Source organism: Durio zibethinus, chromosome 12 (assembly GCF_047325235.1).
Source record: "Durio zibethinus cultivar Kanyao isolate XHJ-2024 chromosome 12, ASM4732523v1, whole genome shotgun sequence".
Taxonomy (NCBI): Eukaryota; Viridiplantae; Streptophyta; class Magnoliopsida; order Malvales; family Malvaceae; genus Durio; species Durio zibethinus.
Window position 1 is genome coordinate 22266600 of NC_143173.1, and position 27238 is coordinate 22293837.

The 27238-nt window shown below is 31.0% G+C and overlaps 1 protein-coding gene and 2 pseudogenes across 5 annotated transcripts; 1 reads left to right on the plus strand and 2 right to left on the minus strand.

Moving 5' to 3' along the window:
- Window positions 1-1305: 1305 nt before the first annotated feature.
- Window positions 1306-5163, minus strand: LOC111297766 (protein DETOXIFICATION 42-like; annotated as a pseudogene). Its single transcript, XR_016326338.1, has 12 exons — window positions 5087-5163; window positions 4691-4779; window positions 4496-4602; window positions 3638-3788; window positions 3252-3348; window positions 3032-3131; window positions 2669-2832; window positions 2330-2401; window positions 2140-2257; window positions 1962-2057; window positions 1621-1742; window positions 1306-1438 (listed from the first exon to the last, which is right to left on the minus strand). The product of XR_016326338.1 is annotated as a protein DETOXIFICATION 42-like (transcript).
- Window positions 5164-15597: 10434 nt separating this feature from the next.
- On the plus strand, window positions 15598-20040 carry LOC111296311 (uncharacterized). 4 transcript variants are annotated; one of them, XM_089741219.1, is made up of 7 exons: window positions 15598-15851; window positions 16511-16660; window positions 16732-16922; window positions 17073-17180; window positions 17329-18989; window positions 19216-19288; window positions 19637-20040. In XM_089741219.1, the coding sequence occupies exons 2-7, from the start codon at window positions 16546-16548 to the stop codon at window positions 19787-19789; spliced, it is 2301 nt and encodes a 766-aa protein (XP_089597345.1). In that variant the 5' UTR covers window positions 15598-15851; window positions 16511-16545; the 3' UTR covers window positions 19790-20040. The 4 variants fall into 4 exon arrangements, with proteins under 4 accessions (XP_089597345.1, XP_089597346.1, XP_089597348.1 ...); XM_089741220.1 differs by having other exon boundaries at window positions 15624-15851; window positions 16515-16660; XM_089741222.1 differs by lacking the exon at window positions 19216-19288 and having other exon boundaries at window positions 15628-15851; window positions 19637-19777.
- Window positions 20041-21103: 1063 nt separating this feature from the next.
- On the minus strand, window positions 21104-21841 carry LOC149515889 (E2F transcription factor-like E2FE; annotated as a pseudogene).
- Window positions 21842-27238: the final 5397 nt, after the last annotated feature.

Sequence of the window (27238 nt, forward strand, 5' to 3'; positions counted from 1 at the left end):
TAAAGTTAACACTTATATATATATATGTAAAACTTTTTAATTTTATACTTTTTTAACTATTTATTTTAATAGATAAAGATAAGTAAAAAAAATGATTTAATTTCATCTTTTGGATTTGTTAAAATTAATGATAAAAAATGTAAAATTAAAAAAATTTATAGTGATGTAAGTTGATCCCTCCTTTTATTTATATATATATATATATATATATATATATATATATATATAATCTCCTTCAAATCGTCGAGCCAAGGAAGGCCTGTTTTATTAGCTAAAGGGACATTGGCCAAAATATTTGCAAAGCCGCCACCAAACTCAATAAAAATAAAGAAGATTATTGGTCATTATGCAGTGAAGGATGGGTAGGAAGCTGGTGTAAGGGTACTTGATAACTTATTGAACTGACCCTCTGAAGATTCAGACAATAGGTTTTGGTGGAGAACTAAACCATCCATAGGACTATTTTTCTTTCATCAGCACAAAATTTGTCAAGGATTGGACACTCCCAGTTTAGATGACAGCGGACATCAAAACCCTACTAAATCTGCAGAGATTTGAATAAATTTTATCAATGTGATGAACTTATATTAAATATAATATTGTGCTGTTTGGGAATGCTAATGCTATTGTGATTTTTCCAAAATTTTCATGGTTTAAAATGGTTGCTTGAGGATATTTTGGTGCAAAGAGACCACAGCATGAAATAGGGAAATGAGTTGTATGTATTAAAATTTAGTCTTAGATTTGTTGGATGTCATGTTAGGGTGATTATATAAACCAACTTAGTTAAGTTTCGAATTTGGTGCTCGAAGATTTTAAATTCAAAGACTTTGCATACTTGGTAGGTCAGTGGTCCTCTTTAATAGAAACTGGGGAGAAAAGGATTTTTTAAGTCATATTCTTATAACAGATGATGAATCTATTTCAGGAGGGAAGGGTCCCCATTTTAGAGGGATGCACTTTAGGATGGTAGCATTTTCAAGGAACTGACATTTCTAGTAAGAGACAGTAAATGACATGATCCATATGTGTGTATGTGTGTGTCCATATATATATATATATATATATATCCATACATACACCCCAAGCTTACTCAGCTAATTTTGTTTGTATGTAAATGACTTATGGCAATGGTAGTTGCACTCTATGTTTCATCCATATAAAGGAATTCTGTTTTAATAGCTTTGATTATGACAGATTTCCAATTATTTACCTACTGGCCGGTTAAGTTGATTGAGAAAATGTATGAGAAATGTTGATAAGTGAATGAAGAAAGGAAATGATGGACTAAAAATAGGAGAAATATTTCAATAATAAATGTAAATTTAATCAGAAATCAGTATCAGCAATATGAAAGTGCAGGGTCTAAGCAAAAAAGACTTTTGTAGCTATCAATTCAGCTCCTACGAAAGCTCCAGGCCCCATTCCAGTTCCTGTCCTGAACATGTAGATGAGAAATTGTTAAGAGCCATAAAGAATTTTCCAATTTCAAATCAATGAAAGTTTTTATGTTTGGTTTATCAGAAAACAGCAAAGCTTATGATTACTTCTCCAAAGAAAAACAGAAGTAAAAAATATAATGAAACCATAATTTCTTACTTAGAGGTAATGTATTATTACCTGAAAAGACCAGCAACCACACGCAAACTCAAAAAGATTGATAAAGCAATCCAGATGCCAACATAGCCATGACTTGAGGATAGTAAGAATAAGCAAAAGATGCTGATATCCGCAACCAAAACCTACGAAAGTCCCTACAAAATTAAATGAAGAAGGACATAGAAAATTTTAAACATCATTGGAATCATATGGTGGCTTTAATTATTAGAAAGTACTGCCAGGCACCATTTGCAATGCATTTGCAGTGCATTTACTGAGCTGATGCTTATTCAGATGCAGGGCGTGATTTTAAATTTGTGATAACTTGTTGATTCAGTAAAAATGGTTACTATTCAACTAACCATAGAGTATGCCGGATATGCAACATCAGAAGCTCCATAGTTGACTCCATCGAAAACAAAGGCTAAAGCATTGATAGGTTGAGTTACTGCAATGAACTAATCAGCAAGAAAATGTTGATAACAGAAGTAGCACTCAAAGAAAGAAAAGAATGTTATAGGTTTTAATGAAGAGCCGTACTGGAATTGCTGAGGCTTGTAAGTTGCAAAACGTTGATGCCGTTTGTAAATTGTCTGGAAGCAAATTGTAACCCAACTAATAGAATAAATAATAGCAGAAGCCCCAAAACAATACCAATCTGCAGATTGAAACCATGAGCAATTTAGAGCATGAAGAAAAGTGAATCAGTGTAGCATTGAAATATTAGCACCTGCAGCACACGGGAAACCATGGCGCCGATCTTCACATAATCTTTCTGTGCAAATGCACTTGCAAGGATTGCCTGGAAAAGGTGGAAAAATGTTGCAGTTTACTCTTTGGAAACTGATCTAAGTCGCAGCTTGCCCCTTTGGGGTTATAGATGAGAAGCAGGAGAACATACATTGAAGTAACAAATAGCAAGACATTGCAAATTTATTTATTTATTTTATCTAACCCCAACTCCTTTAAAGGTTTGCTTGAAAACAATAACATATTTTTAAAAGAAGCCGACCCAGGAACCTGATGCTTCTGATTGGTTCTGAGGCCAACGTCTAAGTTGAAATCTTACTTGTCCTGCAACAACTAATCCATCAGCAAGCAAAAAGGTTGCAAGCCAAATCTGCAAGCAAGTTTGAAATGCAGCCATTGTTGTTGATCCCTTCCTAGCAGCCAATGATGCAGCAACGGTCACACAGAATGTCACAGCTATTATCTTCACCAATAGATGAAATCCTGAACCGCACAGATATCATAGTCCTGCAAGCGTTTCGATATCATTTTCTTTCTCCCTGTAGCATAAGGTAAATCAATTGGCAAGAAAATTGAATAGAACAAAAACTTGATTACAAGTCCCTACTGAACCATGAAATGTGATTAATTAAAACAATCAACATCCTTTGAGTTTGTTAAGTACCATAACAAAGCCACTCACCATTTTTAAGAAATTGGCCAAATTCTATGTCGTTAAACCTTGGAGGTAACAAATCAACTGTATCAACAATCTCCCAAACACTAAGAGAACAATTAAATACCTACAAAAATAATGTTCCAAGTGATTAACCAGATGAAGGCACATTAAAAGACCTGACAGAAGATGCATCCAACAAGTCAGAATCCAATAAAAATGAATCAACCGAAACACAGTAACTTACTGAGAAAGTACATGAGCGATAGCTGCACCTTTGACGCCCAGACCAAGTGTGAATATAAATATGGGGTCCAAAAGAACGTTGGCTGAATCTCCCAAAACTACATTAGCAGTTGCAAACAACTGAATAAGATTGAGGGGCAGTTAACTCACAAAAAGTGAAGTCCCTCTTAAAGACATATCCGTGGCCTGAACGGGTTTATTCTATCAAAGCAAAGGCAGCATTACATAAATCCTTCAAATTATATTCAATCTGAAATGTCCATAAAATTCGTTAAACTCTTGGAAGCAAGTGTTTTGAAATGTTAGACTCGTTTCAATAGCTCCACAAGTTGATTTGATCACTAACAAAATTAACATGAATATAATTAACAAGGAAAGCTTGCTTACTGATAGCATATAAGGGAGTTCTGGTATCCTTTAAACCTCGAAAAACCCCTTGTGCAGCTAAAGAGAGAAGAAGAGCGGAAGCACCGAGTGATGTTAATGTCAAGTATCGTTGTGCTGCCTTCAGCATAGGAGATTCCTGAACAAAGCAAAATTAGTACACCATTACAGTTAACAAGAAATTAGAAATCTGACAAAATTTTGAGAAATAATAAAGATGCAGCATTTTATATTCTTGGGAACCAAAGAGGATGAGTTCCCCTCAAGATGCAGAATCCAATTTAGGCAATTGCAGTTGCTGAAACTAAGCTGAGAACCTTCTATAAAACCCAGTGACAACTTACAACAGCAGGAAGAGATACACTTCTTTATAGTGATGTATTGGAAAAGAATCGAATGCTTTGCACCTCAGTTCAATTCAGTTAAGAGCAAAGATAATTTACAACAACTAAGAAAATATGATTGGAGAAGAGCTATTAGAATTTTGGACCTGGCTGAAAAATATATTAGAACTCACCATTATTGAATGGCTGTGGCATTCACATACTGTAATACAGTAAGAAAAAGAAACAGAAATAGCGATTATGGGAGAGGAAAAGTCTAAGAAGACACTCTACTTAAGTTTTCTTGGAAGTGGTTATATGCGTAATCAAAAATTGCAGTGAAAATCCAGATTATTAGAAATTATAGTGATCGGGAATATACTCTAACGAAATGCCTTCGTCTAATGCCTCATGATAAAGAGATCAAAAGATTAATGAAGGAATAGTATTTCTGATACTCATTGGAATGCAGAGCTTTGAACACAACCTTTGTCCCTTTACATTAACTGAAAATGGAAAAATAATTACACCTTCTAACCTTAATAAGAGAATCAGTAACTCTTCCAAATTTATCTCTTGTAATTAGATCAGAAATCATTTGGCAGTTGCAGAAGGCCACTGGTAATATTTCAAGATGCAAGGTATCTGCGCAATGGTAGTAAAGGCATACACTTTAAAATAATTAGTACACCGTCAATCAGTCCTTTACTTTGACAAGTCGGTAACCACAAACCTATACGACCAATGAATGCTGTGTCTATTAGAGACGCAATAGGGTCTGCCATCAAAGCAAGTGTTCCGGAAGTGCGATTTGTGCTTTTTCTATGACCAGTTCATCATTCTTGAGACCTGGCAAAATTGCTATAAAACTATACATAAATTTAATATGATCAAAGAATAATAAGCAACATAATTGATGGTCCAGAGTACAACTTAATCATAAAAACCAAAAAGACTGACTTAAAAAGTTTTTTTTCTTTTTGTGGTTTGGGGTGGGGGGAGGGGAGGGGAGATGAAAATCAGGGTTTAAACCATGATTATCCTTTAATCTTAGGTGAAAGGATAGTGTTCCAAGTAGGTTGAATCAGAACCAATACGATTTATCAAGAGATTGCAATATGAAGAATACCTTGTATCTTTGAGGAACACAAAGAGGGGTAACTTTCCCATACTCTTGCACAAACGTAAAATGGCACCAACAGCCATGAATAGATTGTGGCTGTAAAACAAGCAACTGGTGGAAGAAATTCAAACTTCCTCGAGAAAAGAAAAATATAGCTAAGAACTCTTACAATTCACCAACTCTTTTTGTTGTGGCCATGCCAAAAAAAAAATGAAATTCTTCAAGCAGGAAAAGTTCAATAACATCCAAAGAAGGACAAAATCAGGAAATGGCTAAGCAACAATTTCCATGCAGCGAAAGAATTCACAGGAATCAAGATGGCTATGTAGAAGTTCAACTGGATCAGGCTTAATGATGAAGCAATGGGTAGATTTTCCGTTGGGAAAAAAAGTGATTTTTAATTTTAAACTAAACGTTACACCAGATACTGCATAAACCTCCCTTTAATATACAAGTCCCAGAACTCCCATGAAAACTATTAAATAATATGTTATTCGTAGCGGAAAGGTAGGGTCACCAGCCACCAAGTAAAACCAAAATCAAGGATGACAAGAATTTTATATGATTAAAAAAATTGGTTAATGACCAAGAGTGTGAAACAGTTTCTCATGTTTCAGTCATGGCTGGACCAGGTGATTACAGTTCCCTTCACAGGGTAAACTGATGGCTTACATGCACCATGGTCTTCAGCAATGGCTTCCTTTGATTCAAAAAAGCCTGAAGCTAAACAAATTTTCTTGCTTATATAAACAGGAAAGTTGATAGATATAAGGTCAAAGCTGCATGTCATTGTGGATGAACAGGCAACTCTATCGCTCAACCATAAATTCTCAGAAAGCATTTTTTTAAAAAAACATTCAAGGTCTCCTCTAAAAATAGGAGCTGAAAAACTATAATGTAAGAAGAAATCATTTTCCCAAAAACCAACCACTAAAAAAGAAAAAAAAGAACGAATGCTGCCCTCACTGGTATAATTAATTATGTAATATATTTGTTCGATGTGACTCTTATTATGATTTATTACTCAAAGAGGAGATAAGGTCGGTGGTAAAGTATTTTTGGAGATTCATAATCGATATCTGGAAGCAACCATATTAGGGAAATGGAAACAAAATTGTTCATGTAACAAGATGAGGAATTAGAAGAGAATGAATAACACGAATTGGAACAATATCTGCAAATTTTATAAGACTATATGTACAATATTATCCCCGTTCTTGGGATTTTTTTTCCCACCACAGTATAATTTCTTCATCTTTGTGATTGGCAAAAAAGTATCAACTTGTTGCCAAGAAGACAACCAACCCATAAAATCCATCTAATCAACATCACTCCTGAAAACTACCCGAAAGAGAAAAAATGAACAATTACAAAGCAATGGGTTGACCTTGTGAAGGAAGGGGAGAAAAATAAGAGGCATCAACATCTGTCATTAATTTGACGCACCCAAAGCTGATGCAGATCTTGGTCTTTTGCCTGAGAAAACAAAGCGGAGAAATAAATCTCTTAGACGCTTATGGTTACCAGTCAAATAACCTGCCATAGAAGACCATTCAAGATCACATAGGGAAAGATTTGCTGCATGCATAACACCTGCTGCAGAATTTTGGTTAGATTTTGCAGTGCACCAATGACACTTGACATAAATTCCTTTCAAACAGTCCTACAAGTAAATTCAAAAGGATAAAACTAGCAATACGTAATAGAATATAAAAGATTTTACAGGGCAGTTGTAGACATTCAAGTTTATATTAATCCCTTCAAAAGCTTAACTTTATATACAGGATAATTGATGTCTATAACATTACAAAATAGTAGCATGTCTTCTAAGACAGATATAAAAAATATATACATAGTAGCCATAGCTACGTGAAATAAGAAAAAACATAAGTTGAGCATTTCAATGCGCCGCAAAACAGCCCATTAGAAGCCTATAGTTAAGGCGTAACCTGAAGTTGTGCATTTCAATGTGCTGCAAAACTGTCTTTCAGAAGCCTTTCTACTTCAAGCAGATAGCCTTTGGACAGCCTCATCAATAAAAGCTAGATGAATACGAGCAGAAATGAGGTGTTTATGGCCTACTATATATTGAAGAATTCTGCTAACGAGTGCTAACGAGTGCGTTAACACACTCTTTAAGCTTAGTTAATATATTATTTTTAGTAATAATTTTATTTTAAATGCAATAATTGAAAAATTCATTCATGATTTCTAATGGATAAAGATATTATTTTATATAGTAACCTTAAAAGAGCGTCACTCGTTAGCATCCTATATTGAATGACACTTAATTGGTGCCATAAATAATAAATTTGCCACTTAACTCTGGAATGTAGGATTACAAATTCAGCTAGAGAGAAAAATAATAATCAAGGTTCCAAACAGCTATTCGGTACAAGGAGTTAACATAGCTGATCATGTTAGATCAAAAAGCTTCCAATCAATTAAATCATTAAATCAGTAAAAGTATAATCAAATAATTAGTTAACCACACAAAAGATAACAACTTAACATTGTTAAATCTAACTGGTCTACATCTACGGATAAAAAAAATGATCTACTAATTATAAAGAATTATAAACAAACAAATCATCAATACTTAATCCCAAACAAAAAAATACCTGTGGACTCTTTCATTCTCTTGTAGTTCTATAAAATATTTTCAACTCAAATAAATACATACTCATGTGGCTCACCATACTTATGTGGACTATTTCATTCTCCTTTAGTTCACTCAAACATACACACCTATAAAGATTTTCTTAATCTCCTCTAATCTTACGAGGTGTTTACTAATAAAACTATACTCTTTTATATATATATTTTTTATACTTAACCTTATAAAAACTTGAACTATTTATAAATATACAAACTTGTCTATCAAGAATTTCTTTCCTTTTTGATTTCTTCTATTGCAAATCTTCTTGTCCATCAAGTAGTATCTCGTAAATCTAAAAAAAATCTCAAACAAATCTCTTATGGGATTTGAGTCACTATTTCCAATAATCTTTACCTTGATTCAAATTTTATCAAATCATCTTCATTCTAGATATGCTTGGCTCCACCCACAATGAAAGTCTTGTAATCATCTTTTCTTGTGTCTTCAAGTTTCATGCAAACCGATCTTCAAAACAGGAACTCGAATTTCTCCATTGAATCAAGCTTCTTTAGACTTGCTTCTTCCTATGTCTTGAACATTAACCTAATACCAGTTGTTAGAAATACTATCCACAAGTTTCGAACATAGCTTTGATACTATTTGGTAGGCAAAAAAGCTCTCAATCAGTTAAACCATCAAGCCAGTGGAAGTATAATAAAAAAATTAATCAATAATATAAGATATAACAATTTAATGTGGTTCAATCTAATCGACAAACATTTACGGATAAAAAAAAAATTCGATAGTTGTAGAGAATTACAAACAAATAAATTATCAATACTTAATCACAAACAAAACAATATCCATGGACACTTTCATTCTCTTCTAATCTTGTAAAATATTTTCAACTTAAATAAGCACGTAACATATGGCTCACCATATCTATGTGGATCCTTTCATTTTCTTATAATTTACTTAAACATACACACCTATAAGGATCTTCTTATCTCAATCCCGTGTCTACCAATAAAATATACATCTCTCTTATATTTTTTTCTCATATTTAATCTTATAGAGACTCAAACTATTTATGAATATGAAACTTACCAATCAAGAACCCATTTCCTCTTAAAATTCTTCTTTTATGAGTATTCTTATCCATCAAGTAATATCTAGTCAATCTTGAAAAAATCTCAAATAAATTTCTTATAAAATTTGAGTCATCATTTTCAACAAGTCATACACTAATTATTTAACAAGCATTCAATTTTACCTCAAAACTTACATTCGACAGAAAATCAAGTTGACAAATACATGCAACAAATATAATTGAACATTGAAGGTAAATGACAAAGATAGAAAAAAAAAGCAATGCAACAAGAACATAAAACGCATAGAGACACATCAATGATCAATGATCAAACATTACAAATTTAAAAATAGAATAGTAAGCACTAGAATAACACATTAAAAAGCAAATGGATATAGAGTGCCTCGGTGATCCAAAAGCTTCAAACATCAATTTATGGAAAACATATAAGCAAATTTTTAAAGTTAAAAAGTTTCTTTGTTACTTCCCTTTTCATTTCAAAATTTTGTTAAGGTACAATAAATAGTATCTTACAACCTATTCACTAAGAGTCACTGTAGGAACATTTGTTATCGTCAAAATGATGCAACTAATTATTATCTCTCACAATATACTTGTTAAACGTATATGTCTTTGAGCTACTTGATCAAGCTCTCAACCTTCTTGTCAAGCTTATTGTTAATCTCCTTATACTCAACATTGAAAATCTTGAGCTTCTTAATGCCTTTGATAAGGGAGTTGATCTCCTTACTAGAGTATTTCTTCATGTCTTACTCGACCCTATAAAGATGAGTAAGGACCTTATATAAATGGACCAAGGTCTAACCCATGTTTTAGGAGACAAATTGAGAAACAAATCATAATCTACAAAAACCAAAAGAAATCGAGCTCAAACTTATCTTTAAAAAAAAAATGATTGATCTACAACTTTTTTGTCAAATAGAATTTGATGATCTTGCCATTAAAATGGCGACAAGATGATCAAATTTTATCCCACATTCTTGAAGTTGGATGATTTTAGTTTATGAGGAATATTTGGTATTACTTAATTCGGTAAAAATTCTTTGATAGATTCAAAATTTTCTACCTTGAACCAATCATCCATCACTAGAAATCTCTTTAAATCTGAGAGATTTTTATTGACAAAAATTTTTCTTCAGTAATTATTGACAAATTTTTGACAATTTATCGAAAATAATTTTAAAAAATTAAAAAATTTTTTACCAACAGAATTTACCGATGAAAAATAATTTGTCAATATTTCGTAAGTGAAGTTGTTGTGGGAAAATGAGGATTTGACACAATTTTTACCAACAAAAAACTTTTATTGATGGATTTTTTTTGTCAAAAAAAAAATTCAGTTTAAAATAAATAAATTTTTTTGGAATTAAATTGAGAGAGAAAATTTTTAATTAGCAATGGATTCTATCGGTAATCTATCATAAAAAGTCAGAGATACGGATGGATTCCATCGATAATCCATCGCTAAAAGCTAAAAAATTTTGAATTACCTATGAAAAATCTATCGGTAATCCATCACTAAAACTTAATGTAAAAATCCCCTTCCCCATTTCTTTTCTTTTCGACCTGAAATCCCAAATTCATCAATTTCTTTCTCTTCCCTTTTGTTCTTTCCTCTCTCTTTTCTAGGCTCTTCGTCACCAACCCATGTCGCCCTTGAGCTTGTGACTGCCCATTCGTGAAGAACTAGTTTGGAACTCATCTTCTCTACCAAGATATAATTTCGTTACTTGTTTTGTTGATTTTGGTATAGACAAAGTATTCTTTCTCATGTTTAAAGTTGGGGCTTTTAATTGAAAAACAAAATTTACTTGCTATTTTTGCAATATTTATTGTTCAATATTTGTAAAAAAATTAATAAAATTTTGTTGTTTTTACTCATTTATTGATAGTATTTTTCAAGATATTAATTTTGATGTAAAATTTCATTTATATAAGTTTTTAAAAAATATAACAAAACCCACTATTAGATGATTATGTCAAAATTAAGATATTGTATAGGGATTCTCTATAATATATTTTGTATTATATTTTAATAACAGGATTTTTTAGATAGTGAAATATTTAAAAAAAATAGTGATTGCCAACTAGTAAAAGATGACAAACAATTATTGTTAATGACAGATGATGATTGATGTTTTTTTTTTTTAATTTTTACTAGTGGAGTGACCTACTTTGAAAATCACATCTTAATCAACTCTACCCATCCTAAGATTAGAATTGTCAAACAAATGGAAAATCAAACAAAATGTCACACTAATCAAATAAATACGTCCAAATTTTATTACCTTATGCCACGTTTATCTTGAACAAAAGCATACTTAAGAGTTTTATTTATCTCAAACTCAAGTGTTAAGTATAGAGTTAAAAGATTTCAAATATTGGTAGTGATTATACTTTTCTTCCCTTAATTGTTTTTTTTTTCTTTTTTCAAATATCTTTAGTCTCACTTTTTCCTTATCATACCACTAGAGCAATAGAGCCAAGCCCAAATATGGTTTTAATTGGGACAAGTTATCATATAATCTAAAGATTATATTAAGATGAAATATAATCTAAAGATGAAGTTTCCAATGGACCATGGATGAAATATAATCTAAAGATGGAATGTGTCTACTTATGTTGAAAAGTAAAATCTTAATGTCTAACGATAAACAATATATTATTGCATATGTACTTGTATTGAAGAATTTGTGTCAAAATAATTTATTCTTATTGCTTATAAAACTATCAATTCAAACTATGTGACTTTTGAGCTTTTATTCATGTACACACCTCCAAAACATATGGGGCGTGCATTTATGTGTTAAAATTTTGTAATTGCTTTTTAAGACTTTAATTGCTTATTTTCAGTTTATTACACTAAGAGTAATATTTTTTAGACCTTTATCATAATGCAATTAGGGTTGAAAAATGTACAAAAGTCACTTTTGATGTATTCATATTTAGATATAAATGGATACATTAGTCAAAACTTCTATGATGGTGTAGAAGAATTTGTTGGATATATTTATTCTGAACCATACTTTGTAAGTAATGAAAAGATCAGGTACCCTTGTACGCAATGTGAGAACAGATGATCTTTAAATGTGGATGCTATATGTGAGCACCTTTATTATAAGAAATTTACCTGTGGTTATATGAGTTGGGTATCATATGAAAAGTTAGAAATAAGATAACCATCAATAAGTAGGGATACCTTTGAATTGATTAGTGAAGTAGGTTTAGAAAATTCGTATACTAGAATGGTTAAAGATGCTATCTATCCTGATTTTAGGGTGGATACTTCTCATACTAGTGGTGCAAGAGTTGAATAAGAAAATCTGAATGTAGACATGGTAAGCTTTTATTTTTTATTAAATGATACGGATGAACCATTGTGATCAAGTTGTACAAAGCATATAATCATATCTGCTATGTTGTAACTTTTAAATTGTAAATCAAAATTTAATGAATGGGTTATGTTTTGATTGTCTGATGAATATAATGAAAGATATGTTATTGGTGGATGATAATTACCAAAAAACTTCTATAAAATAAAAAAAAAAAGATGATGAAACTTAGACTTGATTATAAAAAAATTTATATATGTGAAGATAATTGCTTGTTGTTTTAAAAGAAAACAGTAAATTTGATATATTATTGGGTATGTGATCATCCTCGATATTTACATACCAATCTTATTTTGGTATAATCATGATGTGATGTATATTGAGCGTAATATCTTTAACAATGTATTTAACACAATGATGGATGTTAAAGGCAAAATCAAAGACAACATAAAAGCTAGATTAGATCTTAAAGTGTATTACAAGCATCCTGAGTTAAAATTGATTGAAAGAAATGAGAGTTTTCATGTCTAAAGCTTCTTATGCTTTAAGCAAAAAGCAAAAAAAAAGATGTTTGTGCATAAGTTAAATAATTAAGGCTTCATAATAGTTTTACATCTAACATAGCTCAATGTATAAATATGGCTAATTGCAAGTTTTATGGCATAAAACGTCATGATTATCATGTTTTCATACAATGATTGCTCCTAATTGCCTTTCGTGATTTGGTGCCTAACTTTATTTAGGATGCAATTACTAAGCTATTTCATTTTTTTATATATCTATATTCTACTGAACTACATGTAAATCATATAGAAGTATTGAATAAAAAAATTGTAGAAATAATCTACAAATTAAAAATAAAATTTTCTCTAGGTTTCTTTGATTTTATGGAACATTTGCCAATTCATGTGCTTAACGAGGTAAAAATTTATGGATTTGTTCATTATCGATGGATGTATCCATATAAAAAGTAATATATTTTAGTTGTTAGACATTAAAATTTATTAATTTAAGTTCCTCTCAATAACATTTTTGTTATGTTATGCTATGATGATGACTACGTTTCTTCATTATCTAAAAAAAAAAAAAGCACCATTTAAGCATTTGTTGAAACATCTATATATAAGGTATATGTTATGAAGAAGATATCCATTTGTTGCTCATTATATTTTGATCCAAATGTATCAACAAAATTGAATCGAGTTTTACGTAAATGATGGGAGAGTCATGGAATCTAACAATTATTTTTTTTATTTTTACTCATCTTGACGAGCATTAGGTCCATAAGATAAGTCTCGATGGCTATCAATGCATGAACATACCAAAGCACACTTATATGTTTTATTGAATTGTGAAAAGATAAATTCTTACAGTGAGTAAGTACTATGTCAAACATGATAATGTATTGTTTCTAGTTAGTTTTTAAAATTTTTTTAATTCATAATTTACAATGATAGGATATTTGATGACTCAATGAGAAGGGAATTTGTGAATATAAGTGATGTAGAGATGGAGAAAGCATGTGATGCAAGACTTCCGTAATGGTTAAGACAATTTGTTAGTTTAGAGCATAATACCATACATGAATAAAATAATATTTTCATATAATTAAAAACAATGATCAATTTGAATGTTTTATGATTGAATGGTTGAAGATTAAAATGGCAAAATTGATCATTGTCTAGTTGAGATGCTTATGGCCCCGGACGCATGGTTATGTGTTTTAAAGGTTACTTTGTGAATGGTTTTAAGTTTCATATAGTTTACTATGGCTAATGTCAAAAAATGATGAATTATAAGATATGTGTGAAAGGAAGTTGTTATAATGAATACGGGCATGACTTTTATGGTATCTTAGAAGATATAATTGAGTTAGAGTATTTTGGAGCAAAAAATAAAGTTGTACTTTTTAAATGTCATTAGTTTGACATAGAAAAAAGGGTAAAGGTTGATCCCTATCATGGTCTTGTTGAAATTAAATACAATTTAGTACTTACTAGCAAGAACCATTTGTCTTAGCTTCATAAATACATCAAGTTTTCTATACAAGCTATCTTTTTAAAAGAAGAGATCAAAATAATTGGGGGGCAGTTTTTAAAATAAAAGCCAGGAATACATATTGGGTAAGTAATAATGATGGAGATGAAGAACAAATAGCTAATTTAAATGAAGATGTGTATTAAAAAATTAAAGTTTTTATTCTATGAAATGTTACTATCTTAGAATAATTTGATAATCCTACAATTTTTGTTGTTAGTGATTATGAAGAGATAGATTATGAATAAACGATTCAAGCAAAAGAACAAAAAAATGATGATGATGAAACTCATGAGTTTGTTTATTATAGCGATGATTGATATATTAAGTATAAATTTCAATGCTATATATAACATTATTTGATGTGGTCAATATATGTACCATTAAATATAATACTTGATTTGGCCTATTTTAACTATAATATTTTGATATGCTTATTTTTATATTGTTTGCTCATTTCATCTAATATTTTAATACTAAACTAATATTATATATGTTGATTTTTTTGTGCTATTTAAATACTTATGAAATTTTTATGTTCTATATGATAGATACGATGAAATGTCCTGCAAAAAACTCTGTTCACCAATGTGATTATATTATTTTATTGATCTTAAAACTTAATTGTCCGATCAAACTTTTAAAAAATTTGGATCCATCAATGGTTTGTGCAAAGAAACAATAATGGTATGCAAACATTTTGGGATAATGTAATACATTTTGAGATAATAATTAGTCAACATAATGGAAAAGAAGTCATTCTTGCAAGAATACGTATTTAATTTAAGCAAAAACAGTTCCCCACGTGTTCTTGTTTTGCTATGGCGATCACCAAATAAGAATGGTATTATTTTTTAATGCTTTCTTAGTAAAACTCTTTTATTGAATTTTTAGTTTCAATTATCAAGATCAAATTTTAACAATTTTAAATAAAAAAATAATTTACTTCAATCAATTTACAGAAACTAAAGCAAACAAGATTGAAAAGCAACAAGATTGAAGAGTGCAAAGCATTGATCTTCAATACATGCAGCTTTGGAACATAATTTTTTTTTAAAAAATTCTAATTATGATTTGAATTTTCTTGCTTTTATAATCCTTAAATTATCTATGTTTTAAATATTTTCAATAAATTTTTTTTGCACGTTAATTGTGACGATCTAAGTCAGAATTTGAATATATCAAACAAACTATAAATATTTGGGATCCACTTCCAACTTGAATTAGTTTATTTTCTTTTACCACTAAAACATATTGCACTAATTGCACGCAATTTATTCAAAAAAAAAATTAACATAAAAAACTATCGAAGAGAATTCAATGATAAAATTTATTAAACATAAATTATTTAAAAATACAAAATAATTCACATGCAACACATGTGACACAAAGACTATTCTTAAATATAAAAAAATGAACAAAGGATTTGGATAAAAGCCTAGCAGTTTAGGCCACAAAAATTCTGATCCTAATTAGAGAAGCCGAACAAACCCAAATACTAAGCAAACTCAGCCTCAAGCCTCCCAGTACCACCTCCTTTTTTTCCCGCTCTGCTCCTTTTTCCCATGAAAAAGAAAAACTATATATGTCATCGTTTTCCATGAAGATCTTCAAAAAAAATAAAAAATAAAAAATAAATTTCTCATTTCTGTTGTTGAGAATTTTGTTAAAGAATTTTAAGCCATTTTTAAGGTACTGAACTTTCTCTTCCCAATCTCTTTATGGTTACCCTAATTGTTCGCTACTGCTTTCTACTTATTTATTTATTTATTTTTGTTTATTCACTCTTTATGATCTCACCCAAACCCGACCTTTGATTTTTTTTTTTTTTAATGTTTCGTCTTCTCTTTTTTTTTATTATTTTTTCTGATTTAAGTATTCATCTAGTAATTTTATTTTCTGTATGCAGTATTTTCTAGGGTTTACTTACATTTCTTAGTTCAAGGGACAATTTTTTTTAATTAAAAAAGTGGATTTGATTTTGATTTTTCGTCTTTTCAGTTAATTTTACCCACGGCAAAGTATTACTCTATCATGAGTTTATTGAAGGATTTTTCTTGAAATCTATCCACTTAGTATTCCTAGCTGAGGGTTTTTTCTTTTTGTGTTTTTTGGTCTTTTATTAATCAGTTAATATGTTTTCTTTGTTGCTAAATTCTTGCTTCATTTCTTGAGAAATTTACGTTTCCTTGCTCATTTCTGTGCATGAGATTGTATAATAAACTAGATGTTGTCAAAAACAGTGCTTGAATGATGCCATCATTTTGCTTTTTATGTTTATTTTATTGTTTGTCGGATTTTCCGTTCTTTAAAAACGTTTCAAACTTACGAAACTCGTGTTTTCATAATAGGTAGATCAAGTGCCTGCTCTGAACTGGGCATTCTTATGGACGAACTAGGTCGAATGTTTGGCATTTATTCTTCTGGTCCAAGCCGTCCATGGCTTTGGATCATTGAATACCTATCAAGCTTCCCCCAGATGGATACTTCTGTTATACGTGGTATGGACAAATAAAAATCTCTTGATGTTTGTTCACTTTTTGGGCGTTTTACCTTTTCTCTCTTCTTTCAGATTTGATCGAAACGGCTCCAGTATCACCAGACGGCTTAGGGAAAAATACGAGTGAAAGGGTTGCTTTAAGATGTCTGGAGGAGGTATTTGGTCCTAAAAATGGTCTCGAAAATGTTGCTCCTCCTGATTCAAGAGTTGCCTTTGATCTTTCTTCTAGCTGTGAAGATGTTCTCGAACACATACTGCAGGAGGTAAAATACAAAACATTACATTCTAGTTTCAGCATTGCTTTATGAATTTGGTTGTCTGGGAAGAAATTATTATTTTTTTCACCTCTCTTTCATTAGAATTTGCTAGCCAGAATTTATACATTGTCAGTTATCAGTATCTTTCTTTATCAGGTCCCACTTTCAAATCTGAAAAAGGCTGGAGCAGAGCTTTTGAGATTGGATGTTAACCCCTTTATGATGCATAAAAGAGCCTCACTACCTAAATGTGCATTAGAACAGGTAAAATAGGAATTTCTTATTTCTTTGTTCCTGCTGCAATGATGGCATAATGGGTATCAATCTTCATTCTTTCTTTTTTTTTTTTTTTTTTGCACTCACGTTCTTATTTATTTATTTATCATTCCTTATTGACCTTTTTCTGGAACAGTTGAAAAGTTCAATTTTGGAGGAGATTCCTGATCATGAAGGTGATGAAAATGTGCCTACATTGAGACCTGATGATAGTGATGATGAAAATTGTAATCAAGAGGGTAACTTGATTCCTCAAATTCATGAAAATGATAATGAGATCTTGCAAGATGGATTGCTTGAAAGAAATTCAATACACTCTAAGAGGTGTAGAAATGACTTGGTTGCTGGAAATTTGGTGGGACTTGTCAGTGTTAATCAGAATAGTTTGCATAATGATCTTCATTTGAATGCAAAGAAGTTCAAGCAGGATGCGACTTGTACTATTCAGTCTGTTGAACAGATTCCAATTTGCTTGCATGGTGAGGAACAGTTGGAAGATCTGTCTGGAGGGATTATAAAAGTTACTGAAATAGAAGGTAATAACTTGGGAAAGGATTCTCAAGCAGGTGAGGGTGATCAAGATGTGTGTGTTCCCTCAAGGACCCTTGGGCAGAGTGATGCTTTTGGTCATGTAGAATTGCAGGACAATCAGATGGTGAATGTTCAAAATGCTGATGTATTGGCTGAGCGAAAGTATGGAAACAGACCTTGCCAAAATGTTGTGATGAATGAATCCGATCATGTTGAAAATGGTGCACTGCAAAGGGGTGCCAGTGGTGATGCTGGTGAAAATATTGATCAAGGTTTTCCATTAAGTTCCCCAAATTCCTCTTCTGCCGATGGATTACAGCAAAATATTGATCTTGTTGAGGCCAAAGCTGACATGGATCATCCTTGTGTGGAACAAATATGTGAATATGAAGATGAGAGGTTTAATATTGCCTTGAAGAAGAGCCTTTTCTTGAGTTCTCTGTGCACACCAAGTCAAGATCTTGTGCGAAAAGCTGGCTGGACAGAACAAAATATTTGTGCGAAGTGTAATCAAAATGGTCAGGTTTTGATTTGCAGTTCTAGCGGTTGCCAACTTGTGGTTCATGAGAGCTGCTTGGATTCTGCTGCAAGATTTGATGAAAAGGGCAACTTTTATTGCCCATTCTGTGCATATTCTGTTTCCATCTCAAAGTACCTAGAAGCTAAGGACAAAGCCTCCTTGGCGAGGAAGGAACTAGCTGCTTTTATGGAGTTTTGTTCAAAAAAACTTACTGAGGAACAGAGGAAGCTTCAGAGTCATTCAAGATTAAATGGTAATGAAGACCTTGTTGGAATTCAGGAGAGTGGGCATCTAGGAGAGAGTGAACACAATTTTATTAATCAAAATAGAGAAGTTAATCATGGCCCTTCTGCATCACATCTAAATGGTAATAAACTGTGTGTAGAAGAAGATACATTTATGGGTGGGGCAGTAGATGTTCAAGGTGAAAATAATGAAGAGGAAGAAAAACTAGTCCTTGGGCACCAATCCATGAGAGAATGTGAACACCAAGAGGAAGAACTACCTGCCAACCTTAAATTCAATGATGATAATCCAACCAGTGAAAACACTAAAACTGTACCCGTAATTCAGGTAGAAGTTAAAGAAGATGTTATGAAGGAAGCTGTGGAGCCTCAGATTACTGATGCACCTGCAAAACCTGGCTGTTCTCTAAACAGCGATGGAGAAGAATCTTCTACGGATGCAAACAACAAGTATATAATATCTAGTTACTCCATGAGGTTCAGAAAACGTGAGACAAAGTAGTAAGTTCCCTTTGCTTAAATTAATATTCTTGTTATTCCTGTAATGTTCATGTCATCTTCAAGAATAGATATTTCTATTCCATTTGTAAAGCATCTTTTTGAAATCTTTAATATGCTTTGGTCATCAATTTTATTATTTTGTGGAATGTGAATAGTTGTTCTGGAAGAAATTAGGGAGCCTTTTATTTCATTGATAATTAAATCTTAACGTGATTCTTATTTGTAGCTCATTCCCTGCAACTCCACAGTTGAGGAGAAAGAAAGTTCCGTGGACGAATGATGAAGAAGAGATGCTCAGGGTAATTATTTGTAGAGGAAGTCATATAAATTATATTCATAGTTTTGTAGATCTATTATTGTGTAATCCTTGTGGTCGGAGTTTTGGTTTCAGAAATGTGTCTTGAATGTTTATTTTTCTTATGCCTCCAATATCATGTGGGTCCGATGGAGATTTTAATAATCCAGCAGGCTCAACATTAACATTTAGATTTTCCAAGCCTGTGGCTTTTAGTGTATTACTTATGATTTCTTGAAGGAACTGCATCTTGTTTCATCTTTTTCTTCACAGTATAGTTTTCAAAGATTTGAGCTGGCGATGTTTTTCTTTGTCCTTCACATTTTGAAAAACATTGATGTTATTCTTGCAGAAGGGAGTACAGAAGTTTGGAAATTATGGTGGAAATGTTCCATGGAAGAGAATTTTGGACTTTGGTGCTAAAGTGTTTCTGAGTGGTAGGACTACAGTAGACCTCAAGGATAAATGGAGAAATATGAGCAAGGGTAGCCCGAGATGCAAATGAAATGATGTCATGGCCAAGTGATTTTAGCACTATTGTTATCACATATAATACCGTGTCAAGGGCTAAGTCATGCTGAGTAGTTTGGAAGTTGTGATTTGGGGGGGGGGGGGGGGATTTTTTCCCCTTCCTTTTTGTCTTTGTGAAATGTTTGTTTGCCATTGCCTTTGGTGGAAGCCAATATTTAGAGTGATGTTTGAATATACCCATATATATTTGGCTTCTCTAATAGTAAGCTAGTATTCTTTTACGCCCTTGCTGTTCCCTCTCTCTCTCTCAAGCTTGATATTTGGTCCCTTACATTTGCTGCAGATCTTCTGACAAAACTTGAGAATGGGATTTGGAGGCCAGATGCTTAAAATCCAATTTGAAGTTTCCTAAAATCCTGTGACAGGAAGTTGATGGATAAATCCTTTTTTATGAAACAAATTATTTCAATTAATAGGAAGCAAATCTCGCTTTGCATCGAGACAGAATAATTTTATACTAAATTAATATTAAATAAATAAAATAAATAGATTTATATATACTTTTAATTAAAGAGATTACTTAAAACATATTTTATTATTATTAGAGCACTAACACAAATATCAATATGTTTTTCAAAACCCTTCGATTTGAAGAGTGATTAAAACTAATAAAAGAAATGAGAGCAAATTGGTATGAATTCATCAATACCTCGTAATTGAACTTCGTTTGTAAATAAGCTTAAATTTTCAAACATCTAATATTGTTAATTGTCATCCTAAAGTAATATATTATTAATTCATCCTCCTCCAGTAAAATAAAAGAGTAAGGTCAATGATAAAAATAATTTATTAGCATAATGAAAAATGCAACCAAAACTGCTCTTCCGCTTGCTAATAAAAAATGCAACAAAGACTACTCTTTTGCTATTCAGAATCTAGCACGTAAAAACTTTCAGGTCACAGATGTGCTTAAGTGCTCCAAGTGACATAAGATAGCAAGACATACCCTATTACCAACAGACCATAGAAACTGAGAAAAGTGTTGAACTGGCCAAAAGTAGAAAGCAACTGACCAGATAAAATTTATACCTCAAGTAGCTGGTTGTAAATTTTTATTGACCAAAATTTTATGTGAACTGATAGAAAATATTTTACCTTATCATTTTTCTCGTTTATTAGTACAATTGTTTTTATCAGGTTTATTAGTACAATTATAAACATTAAATAATATATCAATAAGCTAGCATGCAATATTCACATGTGAATCTATAAAATCTGTTTGTGTAACTTATTCGGTTACTATTACTATTCAAGCTGACCAATTTTTCATCACATTAGAAGTTAAACAAAAAGCATTTCTATTATCAAACCATTCCACTTATATGTATAATAGAGTATTAAAGTATACCTTACCTTGATTGTGATATTGAGGATGAAACATGGAAGCAAGAGTCTCCCGGTCTTGAACTCGCTTCATATTGTTCTCAGAGTTACCAATCTTGGTCAAGTTTATAGGAGCAAATAGACCAAATTGGTAGCCCTTTGAACCTTGTTTTGAATCGTCCAAACTGCTTCTATCAGTCATAGTCATCAAATTTTCAATTTTTATTTGCTTCTGCATCTACTTTCATTTGAAGAATCAACCTTATTTCTCTTAAAACTGATGTTTGTAACAGCAGCTAGAAACACCCTTCTATTAGACTCATGAAAAACCAAAGCATCAGCAGATCATTTTTTTTATTTCCCTCTCAGCCCTAACCACCTAAGTGCATGCTTCCTTGTATTTACATAATATTCATTTACCTTTGAGCACTTTAAAACACCATATCTTAAGTTTATAAGAATAATAATTTCAAAGATGCTGAGATCAAAGTTAAAGTTCTAATCTTTCATTGGTTTTCTCAATCTATTTACCTTCTCAATAAGATTCATGGAAGACAACACGTTTGCAATGTCATATAGTCACCTTACTTTTGCTAGTGAATATCAAATGAACAACAAATAAGTCAATCAGTTGATCTCTTTGTAGTTATTTCTCAATTAGGAAAAGTTAAGACTTATTACTTCTCATAATTGAGGTCTTGTGGGCATCACCAAGCAACAATCTTGCTGCTTCATTATGACCTAAAAGGCAAATTCAATATATACAAAATCACACACAGTAAAAAAGAAATACAAAAACAAAATCACATAACCTCAAACTTAACAATACTTACTATCTCCAACCATACTTTAAAACAAATATCACAAAAATCCAACCAAAATAGAACACTAAACTTTCCATTCACCTTGAAATTAATCAACAAACCTTGAACAAATCCTATAGAAAACAATTCCAATAATCATTTATACAATGTTTTAATGCTCAAATATACCCTCAACCTTTTATACAAAATGGATTTAAGCTCCCAACGTTTTATTGCATGCAAATAAGTCTAAATTATTTTATTTTTATGTAAATAAATCTACAAACTTTCAAAATTAATGTAATTAAGTAAAATTTCATTAAATTAGATTAACTTTGACAACTGGCATGATAACATGGTAAAAGGTGTCCACATGGATTGTTGACATGGCATTTTGCAAAAAATTAAAAAATAAAAATTACACTTAGATATAAAAATTACAACACAACAAAAATAAACAAGAAAAAAAAACAACTAATATCTTTCACCTTTCAAACCTACTGGTCTATCATATAACAAAAATAAAAAAATAAATAAACAAAGAAAGAACATGTAATATCTTTCACCATTTAGACCTGCTTGTGAATCATACAACAAAAATAAATATAAATAAACAAGAGAAAATCGTAAATATCACCGTTCATACATGTAAATAAAAAAGAAAAAACAAAAAAAAAGGGTAAAAATCTGGAACCAAAAAATTCATTTCACTTACATTCATATACAACACCCGTATTAAACCATGAACTTACAATTATGTGTCAAAAGGCAATTAACTATTTGGATTGCCAGATAAAAAATTCAAGAAAAAATACATGAAACAGAAAAAGTCATGGCATTAACAAATATTGAACATAAACAATCATGTTCAATTTTTCTTGTTGTTAGCATATAGTCCCCCACTTGTGTTGGGCATTTTACTTGGTGTCCCAAGCTATATAGGAAAAATATATTAAAAAAAAAAGGTAAGAAATTAGTTTATTTTTAAAAACACAAACATCTATCAATTTGAAAAGTTTAATATGCTTACATTTAAAATTGACTTTTCAATGTCTAAGTCAGTATATAAACCAATGCCAAATAGGTATGGTGCCCTATTTTATTGCTTTCTTTTCCCTCTACGTCTTGTAATGCATGTTGTTGACAAGATGTAAGGCTATATAAAATTAGACTAGAAAGATCATCTAATAGTCATGTAAGAGGCACAAACCACCACATAAGCTAAAAATATACCTATAGAGGCATGAAATGTCCAAACCATCTATAGAATTTAGACATCCCAATTTTTGGTACAAAATAAGAAAACCTTATCTTTATCTATCAAATAAAAAACAAATTTAATCCAACCAAATAAAAGAGAAATCTAATCATAACATTATTTCTTTATTCATATGAAGTACTATTTGAACACTACTTAACTATCTTTGGGCTAGTCTTGCAACTAACATAAATAGATATAAAATTGGAAAATACTATAAGAAAGACAATTTTAATAACAATTTTTGCCTCTTCTAAATTAGGATTTGCACAATTTGTTCCTGTAGTAGCACTTTCTCTACCAAAATGATGTTTTCCTTTTCAACTACAAAAGGCTAAACTAATGTAGCACATAAAAAATTTCTTCAATATAAAATTAGTCATGAATTTTCACAATATAAAAGCTAAATTAACAAAAATATAATTTATATACAAAAGCGTTTGACTCAATCACTTTTCATAGTAAACCTTTACCTTTCTAACAATACTCAGAAAATCTTTCCAACATTAGCACATGTTTCACACACATTTTGCACAAGTTTCAATAACACTAATTTCACAAAACCCTAAATTACAACACTTCAAAAAACTCCAACTCAGTCTAGATTCACAATTCAAAAAACCTAAATCAATCAAAATCTTTTTCTACAAACCCTAAATATCACAAACCCAAAACTCTTACTCACCTAAACCCTTACATCGAAAACCTTTGAAACCCTAAATCTCCAAAAAAAAATCCTAAATCACCAAAAAAAAAACCTTAAATCACTAAAATCTTTTCTTCAAATAACTCTAAATCAACCTAACCCCTAAATTAAAACATATAGATTCTTTGTTTTCTCAAAAGATACTGTTGTTTTGACATCACAAAACTCTTAAATGAAAGAAAAAACTTGTTCTAAATTCCTTGATCCTTCCAACCAAACCCGAATCCTGAATCCCTAAATCACAGTGAGAACTTCTCTTTCCCCAATAGCAATACCGATTAATTTTTTTCTTTTGTTTTTCAAATTTTTAACTTTTACTTCTCGATTTCTTTTTTAACCAAGCCACTCTTTTTAACTAAACATAATTTTTTTACAATTTTTTCTTACTTCAACCAAAATGCCATGTAATCTATCAACATGGACTAATTATTACACGTCATCATCCACGTTGGATGATATGTGTTTAATACTAACAGTGGTTAGTTTAAAATTTACTGAATTACATTAATTTTGAAAGTATGTGGATTCAGCTACATAAAAATAAAAGAATATATACTGATTTGCATGTAATAAAATGTTAAGAGCTTAAATTCTTTTTGTATAAAAGGTTGAAGGTATATGTGAGCATTAAGCCTTTATACAACCAAATTTTAAACAACACAACTTTTAAACTAAAAAAAAAAAAAAAAAACAGCAACAACAACATGCAAAGCTCTCCAATTATACTAATATATCAATAAATTAACATGTGATATTCATGTGTGAATCTAAAAAAACTACATATGTAACTTATTCAGTTACTATTACTGTTCAGGCTGACCAATTTTTCATTGCATTAACAGTTAAACAAACAGCATTTTATGATCAAACCATTCCACTTATATGTATAATAGAGCATTTAGGTATACCTTACCAAGATTGTGATATTAAGTGCAGAACGTGCAAGCAAGACTCTCCTAATCATGAACCTGCTTCACATTGTTCTTAGAGTTACCAATCTAAGTCAAGTTTATAGAAGCAGATGAACTAAATCGGTAATTCTTTGACCTTGTTTTGAATCTTCCAAACTACTTCTATCAATCACAATCACCAAATTTTCAACTTTTATTTGCTTTGGTATCTTCTTGCACTGGCTATGATTCTGATCATTTGAAGAATCAACCTTGTTCCCCTTATAACTGATGTCTAAGAAACAGATTATGAATGTAAATACTTCATTTCTAACAAACAAAGACAATAAATTCAGTATCAAATTTGGACTTTTTTGTGAATTCTTGAACAATAGCACTATCATCAAGGCTTCCAACCATGTGATCATAAGCAATGGCACTAGCCTAGTAATTCTCTAAAGGGTCCAAAACCATGACTTTAATGGCTAATTTGGAAACTGCGCATAATATACAACCCAATTGGCTTTCTTGTCCATGAACTGAGGAATCATCATCTTTCCTACATAAAAAAAAAAAAAAAAAACATAGAAGCAAGTTCTTGGTTAAAGAAGTCAACTTTAGTCCTACATAATGAAAAAAAAAAAAACCATTTGAATGTCAATCATTTACAATAATAAAAAAGACCTAAAATTTATGTTCATTCGTTTCATTGGAAACAAATAAAGGTAAGGAAAAAAGAGTTAGAAATTGAATTATAAACTGCAAAACAAAAAAGAAAAGACCTAAGAGATGAGGTGCTTTTGTAACAATCACGTGAGGAGTAAGAAGTAAGGATGGGATTGAAAAGCTTGGAAGTTGAAGAAAAAATGTGGCAAAGTTAAAGCTTGTGGTGGTGATGGTCGTCAGTTACTGTGGCCATGGAAAATAACCGAGTGAGAGAGGTGTTGGTGGCCGAGAACAAAAGTGAAATGGTCTGAAAGCAAAGATTGATTCCATTGTGGAACTCGAAAACACAATGTTTGAGCTCTATTGGAGCACTCTCTTTGTCTTTTTTATGCCACTTGCTTAGGAAAATTGATGAAAGAAACAGAGAAAAAAGTTTTGGATGCAAACAATGACACTACTACTTCCACTCTTACTCCACCCTGTCTTTCCCAAACTTTCAACAATTCCTGTGAAAAAAGCAAAATACTCATCAAATTAAAGCAAAACTCTTCTTGCAACAAAAAAAAACTCCACTCAAACAATTTTCTATTAAATATATAAACACAACAAAAAATAACAAAAACAACAAATTTCTAATACAAGAAAGATGATCGAAAATCAAAACCCCAAAAATTTTATCACCCATCAAAAGAAAAACACATTTTTATAAGATCAATCGAAAACAAAATCACAATTTCATTCAAACAATATGCAAAACATCATACTCCTAAAAAATGCCACAAAATATACACCAAAAAAAGTATGTTTCTATTTAAAAGAATGATTACAACACTAATAAAAAGAAGTATCGTCAAATAAAATAACAACTAAAAATTAATTTTCATCCAACATAAAACATGCAAAGAGAAAATCTTTTAAAAAAAGAAATTCACAACATGCTAACCTCATAATCACAAAACCCAAACTCCATTCAAGAATCCAACTCCATTCAAGAATCCAACTCCATTAAATAAAATTAAAATCTCTAACACCAAAATCATCTCAACAAAACCCAAAAAAAAAAAAAAAATGAAACCCACATTCAATTATATAACAAAAAGAAGCCAAAAACTTTACCCAAAAACGTCTGAAAAAAAAAAAAAAAAAGAAATAACGAAAGGAAAAAGAACCAAGAAATACACACCAGATAAGCCTCTTTTTCACACTAAACTTCATCTCTTTGAAGCAGTAATAGGAATCAAAAAGAGAAGCTTCGAAAATCTAATTAAAATACTCTGTCAAACATAAAAAAAAAAAAAAAAAGGTCATGTGAAAGAAGTTTCTGCCTCTCGGTTCTGGTCAAATAAAAAGAATTGTAAAAGAACAAAAAAAAAAAATTCCTAGGTTGCTTCCACTCAAATGTCAAACAACTGTAAAAAAAAAAAACACGTATCAGTGTTAGATCTCTTAATGAATACTTTTTATATAGGGTAGTATTGATAACTATTTCAAATACTACCTTTCAAACTGTCTACTTCTACAAAAATTTTTACTATAACTATTGGTCAAAGTTCAAACTGATTAGGAATTGCTCTAGAAATTGGAACTTGATATTTACAATAACTGGTTTAGTATTAAAGTAAGTGATTAGCTTTGTATGTAGAAGAGTAAAGAATGGTAATGTTATGGGATCATCAGCACCATTCATCGATCTCCTTTGTATGTAAAACATTTGGACATATTTTTAGTGTAAAAAATCTCAATATATGTTTTAGATAAAGGTGAATCGTCAAGTTCA